This window comes from Bos indicus x Bos taurus, chromosome 16 (assembly GCF_003369695.1).
Source record: "Bos indicus x Bos taurus breed Angus x Brahman F1 hybrid chromosome 16, Bos_hybrid_MaternalHap_v2.0, whole genome shotgun sequence".
NCBI lineage: Eukaryota > Metazoa > Chordata > Mammalia > Artiodactyla > Bovidae > Bos > Bos indicus x Bos taurus.
Genome location: NC_040091.1, coordinates 53,703,060 through 53,709,434, shown reverse-complemented (window position 1 = coordinate 53,709,434; position 6,375 = coordinate 53,703,060). Strand labels below are relative to the sequence as shown.

The window sequence follows — 6,375 nt, the reverse complement described above, 5'->3', positions numbered from 1 at the left end:
ACAGCGTCTGAGGTCTGAGCACCCTGCCAGCAACATCAGACCAGTAAGTTACCTCCATCATATAAGAATAACCATTCCTTCCCCATGGTTAGCTAATCTTGAAGAGTGACTTGTAGTTCTGGGTGGCAGGGAGAGTTTTCAAAAAATAATTTCTTTATGATGAACCCATTTCAGGTTTTAGTTTTGCCTCTCAGTGTAGTTTTGCCTGAATCTCAAAACATTTTGATTAGTACTTTAGCTGGTATCATTTTTAAATGTCTTTACCCAGCAGATATTTAAACTATCTGTTTGGAGTTTTGTTTCATGAAATTTCAAATACATATTTTTTACACAAATGGCATTTGTGTTAAGGATAACTGAGGATGGAGGCTGTGTGGGTACACATGACCTTCCTCTTCCCATAGACTTAGGGCTACAAGTGGTGGTCTGACATATTCCACTCATAAAGACTGGAGTGAGCTTTCAGGCTCCCAGCTTCACACTTCTAGCTGGGACATGAATTAAGCAAAGCACTGGATTGAATTGAAATGGCTAGTGGTTGCCTTTCCTCCTTACTGGTCTTGTGAGAAGCTTGTTTTGAATTGAATAGGGAAAGAGTTATAACTTGGTGCCCGTTGAGGCCTGAATGTCTTATGGTCTAACTGAGGCACTCTCACCCCTGCCAGAGCTGGGACCTCAGTCCTGAGTAGATTTCTCTGAAGGGTTGGGGGATTGTCTTAGATGTGTTCCTCTTTGGCTTGACATGGATGCTTTATTTGTTGGCAGTTTCCACAAGATTCTTTTTGAAGCAGAGCCAGGATGAGTGTCCCGACCCCACCCAGACTCTTGGACCTGGCTGGAATGCACCTGATCAAGGAAGATGCCTTGGTCTGTTCTGCTCTGGAGTTTTTGCCCACAGAGCTCTTCCCACCCCTCTTCATGGACGCCTTCCGTGGGAGACACATCAAGACCCTAAAGGCCATGGTGCAAGCCTGGCCCTTTGTCTGCCTGCCTCTGGGGGGCCTCATTGACCTGCCTCATGTGGGGCCCCTACAAGCAGTGCTGGAAGCACTTGATGTCCTGCTTGCCCAGAAGGTTCGTTCCAGGTGAGTCAGATCTAGATAGCTTGATAGGGTTCTGGGCATCCTGGAAGAGACATCTGGGCTGGGCTAAGTGGATGGCCAATGGATGGGCCAGAGGGTTCTGAGGATGGCAATGAAGAAGCTCAGAGGCCTTGGCTCACTATGGAAAATACTTTACTGATGTGTAAATGTGTCTACCATGCAAGGGAGATTGAAAGAACATGCCCCATCTCCTTCCTATGATGCTTAATCCCACTAGAAGTGGAGAACTAGAAAGGAGAAAGGGAGTTGGAGGAAAGAGAGGCAGAAGAAGGCAAGGCAGCAGGTGATGAGATATGTGAAATAAAAGCACGGGTGGGCAGTCATTTGTCAAATTCTGAGACTGTGGTTGCATTCTGTGTGGATTTTAATGCATCCCTGTTAATCTCCTGTCCTTATAGGAGGTGCAAACTGCGGGTGCTAGATTTGCGGAATACTGGCCAGAGCTTCTGGAGCATGTGGTCTGGAGCCAGCACCCATGGGTTCTCAAGATTAGGAATGGCACCAGTGGCTGAGCAGAGCTCAAAGACCCATCAGCCCTTGGCTCCCCTGAAGATATACATAGAGCTTTGCCTAAAGAAAATGACCCTGGATAACTTCCTTACCTACCTTCTCAGGTGGATGGAGCAGAGAAAAGCTTCCATTCACCTCTGCTGTAAGAAGCTGACCATCTTTGCAATGCCTGTGGAAAATATCACGAAGGTCCTGAATATGGTGCAGCTGGACTGTATCCAGGAGGTGCAAGTGAATTGGATTTGGCATCTGTCCACCCTGGCCAAGTTTGCTCCTCTCCTGGGTCAGATGAGCAACGTGCAGAGACTCCTTCTCTCCCGCAGTCACGTGTCTGCTCTTGAGAAACAGGAGCAGCAGGAGCAAGTTGTCCAATTTACCTCTCAGTTTCTCAAGCTGCACCATCTCCAGGATCTCTATCTAGACTCTCCCTCCTTCCTTGAAGGTTGCCTGGACCAGATGCTCAGGTGAGTGTGGAACATTGGCTGGGTAACAGTGAACACATCACTGGTATGTGAAGCACACAGGGTCCCTAGCTGCTCTATCCTGAGCCATGGTATCACTTCACCACCGAAATCAAGGTAGAAAAACAAACACAGACACCGTACTAGAAAGCTGTGTATGGTGTGGCTTGGACCCAGTGAGGGCAGATTCTTTCTTAAGGAGGGAAATCTATGTAACATGACTTAGGAAAATAGGCAAGTGAAAGGAGATCAAAGAAGGGAAGCCACCTATAATCAGAGCAATTTTAAAGAGATGGTCTGGGGAATTACCTGCCAGTCCAATGGTTAGAATTCTGCTCTTTCAGGGCTGAATGTCCAGGTTTGATCCCTGGCGGGAAAAGTAAGATTGCACAAGCCGCACATGTGATATGGCCAGCAAAAAAAAAAAAAAAGGAAAAGAACGTGAGGGACAGAGGGAGACAGAGACAGAAAGAAAAACTGCTCTCACAGGCGGATTCATGTTGATGTACGGCAAAACCAATACAGTATTGTAATTAGCCTCTAATTAAAATAAATAAATCTAAATTAAAAAAAAAAAAAAAAAAAAAAACTTTGTGCTCTCCAAGTTTCTGAACTTGTCTCAAATTACCAGGCCCTAAATGTTGCCTTTTCCAGATAAGTTAGTAAATATTTAAGAAATGCGTGATTCTGAGACAATAGTAGTGAAGTATGACCAGAGAACATACAAACCACAGATGGTTTGCAGGTGATGCAGAGATGAATTGTCAGGTTTAAAAGGAGACTGATCATTCTGAGTACTGACCTTCAGGAGACAGTTAGTAGGACCCTGTCTTTGGGCCGATCACCTTCCCAAAACAGCTGCCTCTCCTGGGTTTCTCAGACTTCATCACTTTTTTTCTCCCCAGATGCCTGATGACCCCCTTGGACCACCTAGCAATAACTAACTGCCGGCTTACAGAATCAGACCTGACCCATCTGTCCCAGTGCCCGAACATCCATCAGCTCAAAGGCCTGGATCTGAGTGGGGTTACCATGACTGACTTTAGTCCTAAGATCCTCTGCATTCTTCTGGAGCAAGTTGCAGCCACCCTCCAGGAACTGAACTTAGAGCAGTGTGGGATCACAGAGTCCCGACTTGAGTCCATCCTGCCTGTCCTGAGCTGCTGTTCCCAGCTCAGGACCTTCAGTCTGTGTGGGAATGTCCTCTCTATGGCCATCATGGAGAAGCTGCTGAGTCACACCACTGGGCTGTTCTACTTAAGTGATGAGTTTTACCCTGCCCCTCAGGAGAGTTACAGCCCTCATGGAGCCCTCCACCTGGGCCGACTGGCCAAACTTCGGGATAAACTCATTGAGATTATGCGGGATTTAGGACGTCCAAGGGCCATCTGGCTTAGCTCCAGCCCATGTCCTCGCTGGAGCAATAAGACATTCTATCCTGAGGAGCCCTTTCTGTATCAATGTTACATGTCTGCCTAGTTGGATGCACCTGCCAAAGCTTTCTTCTGGGCATTTGGAAACTAAAACATGGGGAATAGATGCATCATAAAAGGAAAACTGATCCATGGTTTCAGACATCAGCTCAGTATGAATGGGAAAAGTTAAGATGATACAGTGGAGATGCAGGATTTCAAGGAGAAATGTAGACTCTGAGAGGTGTTGGGACCTTCAGAGACTTGGGTTTATAGCATCACAAAGATGAATCTAATTTTCTGGATGGAAATTTTGTATGCATATGTGGCATTATTTTTGAGTGGAGATTGTAAATAAATGGTCACAAATAAAGAAACCTTTGTACTTGTACCTGGTGCCCTTCTTGATATATTATTGTGTTTTGTCTGTTTTCACCTCAGGAATCTCCAGTTACTCATGACAGAAAACACACAGAATTTGTATGATCAGAAACCCCACTATCCCCACTAGTTCGCTATTCCGTTGAGAACATGTTACCTTCTTACTTACTTCTGTAGCTGTTCACTCGGTTACTTCACACAAGGGCAACACGCTCAGTGGCCACTGAATCACTGGAGTGAAGATCTCTAGACAGGGTACTCTGTGCTGACTCGCCGTGACCCTCGATGTGAGCTGTCCTCATGGTTCTCCTGGTGGGTCCGTAGGTCTCAGTTCCTGGCCTTTCTGTGCTGGGAAAGGAGTTTAATACAAGTCGGGATCCTCCATTCTGGAAGACGTCACCCACGTTGCAGATGAACCAGAGGCCCTGTCCTCACCAATCCACGCTTGTCATGCATGTGTAGTTGTCCTTGAATTAAAGTAGTTGTGACCAGCAAAGATACACAGTTTTCTTTGCTGTTGTTTAGTCGCTAAGTCACACCTGACTGTTTGCGACCCCATGGACCGTAGTCCACCAGGCTCCACTGGGATTCCCTAGGCAAGAATATGGAGTGAGTTGCCATATCCTTCTCTAGGGGATCTTTCTGACCCAGGGATTGAACCCACATCTCCTGCATCAGGAGGAGGATTCTTTACCACTGAGTCATCAATACTATAATCATACAGGCATATGACATGGTTTTACTATTTCTAAACCACATTAAGAGATTGTATTCTTTTGTGGGAGTAGGTCATGTCATCGAGAGATTGACATACCTGTAACACCTACTATCTCTTCCTATCTGGGAAGACTAGTAACATGTTTTATCAACATATCAGCCTGCTCTCCAAAATAATTCTTATATAGATCTTATAGTCAATTCTCTCTGTCCTCAGTTCCACATCCTCAGATTTAATCACCTGCAGATGGGGTAGTATTACATTTACTGTAGAAAAATGTCCACAAGGAAGAGGATCTGAGCAGTTCAAAGTCATGTTGGTCAAGAGTGATCTGTATATGTAGTATGTATTAGAAGGGATTATTGTGGGAATGGGTTCAAAGGGGCTACAGAGATGGAGAAGTCCCATGGTCTACTCTAAGTGAGAAAACCAGCAAATCCAGTTTTCTATCTCAGGCCAGTGCTTAGGGCTGAAAACTGGGGGAGCTGGTGATGTAACTCCAAGTGTGAAGCTAAAGGCCTGAGAACCAGGGAAACACTTGTGTAAGTCCTGGAGTTTCAAGTCTCAAGATCCAGAAGCTGCTATGTTCATGGACAAGAAGAGGGAGAGAAGATGGTATCTTGTTCCATTCAGGCCCTCAGGAATTGAATGAAGCCCAGCCACATTGGTGAGGGCACATTTCGTCAGTCACTTGATGGGTTTAAATGCTACTCTCTTCCTGAAACACCATCTCAGAAACACCCACCCTTAAAGTCACATAAATGTAACCAACACAAAGACCATAAAAAAGGTGCACCCAAACGAAGGCCCTGCTGAGGATTCAAGGGCTTGTATTGTTGGCTCTGGGGATGGTGTGGATATTGGACTGAGGGATCTTAGGCAAGAGGCTCTGATTTCCATAAAATGGAAGTAATGATGCACCCACAGTGTATGGGGTTCCTGTAAATCAAGGAGATGAAACATGTTGAGGCCTTGGTACTGGAGCTGGCATACAGTCGGAGCTCAACAAAAGAGTCATTTCCTTCTTTTCCCTTTCTAGCAGACACCCCCAGGATTCTTCATTCCTCAAGCTTACTCTATATTTCTATGACAGAAAAGAATGAAGGAGGGCTCAGCATTTACATGAGGCCTTGAATGAATAAGAATTCCCCCAAGCTGCCCTAGTAGCCAGCACAGGGAGGGTCAGGAGGAGGTCATAGGAAAGAGTCCATTCCTCTCTAGTGATACACATTCTGAGCTTCGGACTCCTAGGCCACCTGCTGGGAGATCAGACCAGGTGCCATGAACTAATATTGCAAGCAGGTCTGTCGGGTTCAGCACCCTGTATACATCTGCTGCAATGTAAATGCTCATTTAATATACATATTTGTGCTGTGATTGATATAAATATAGAAGATAAACGTTGTCTTTTAAAATTATGAAGAAAATTTAGTGCTTTGAAAGAATGCATGTGGATATTTTTAAAAAGTACTTAACTTGATTTGGAATCTCAAAGTAAAAATACCTTTAAAACTGATTTTGAAGATCATTCAAACTAATAATTTCTTCTTAAAAATATTTAGAATAAGAAAATTTCAGAACTGGATTACAATTGTAAATTTTAAAGTAGACTTTCTACTGAAGAGCAGTTTTGTGTTCAGAGTAAAATAGAGGATACGGTACAGAGCATTTCCACTTAAATCCTCCCTCCACATGCATTGACCCCCAGCTATCAACAGTCTCCATTTGATTTGATTAGAATATTTGTTATAATTGATGAACCTACATTGACATAACATCGTCACCCAAAG

At 44.6% G+C, this 6,375-nt stretch overlaps 1 protein-coding gene across 1 annotated transcript; it reads left to right on the top strand.

The window, feature by feature from the left end:
• The first annotated feature begins 798 nt into the window (after nucleotides 1-798).
• LOC113906229 (PRAME family member 8-like) lies at nucleotides 799-3,553 on the top strand. The gene is made up of 3 exons (XM_027564119.1): nucleotides 799-1,085; nucleotides 1,502-2,077; nucleotides 2,980-3,553. Exons 1-3 carry the CDS (start codon nucleotides 799-801, stop codon nucleotides 3,551-3,553), a joined length of 1,437 nt encoding a protein of 478 aa, XP_027419920.1.
• Nucleotides 3,554-6,375: the final 2,822 nt, after the last annotated feature.

Excerpts from the sequence above, each read along its gene's own strand:
- LOC113906229 (XM_027564119.1), top strand. The coding sequence starts at position 799 with ATGAGTGTCCCGACCCCACCCAGACTCTTGGACCTGGCTGGAATGCAC. Across the intron at positions 1,086-1,501 it reads GCCCAGAAGGTTCGTTCCAG|GAGGTGCAAACTGCGGGTGC; the intron begins GTGAGTCAGATC and ends CTGTCCTTATAG. Across the intron at positions 2,078-2,979 it reads TGCCTGGACCAGATGCTCAG|ATGCCTGATGACCCCCTTGG; the intron begins GTGAGTGTGGAA and ends TTTTCTCCCCAG.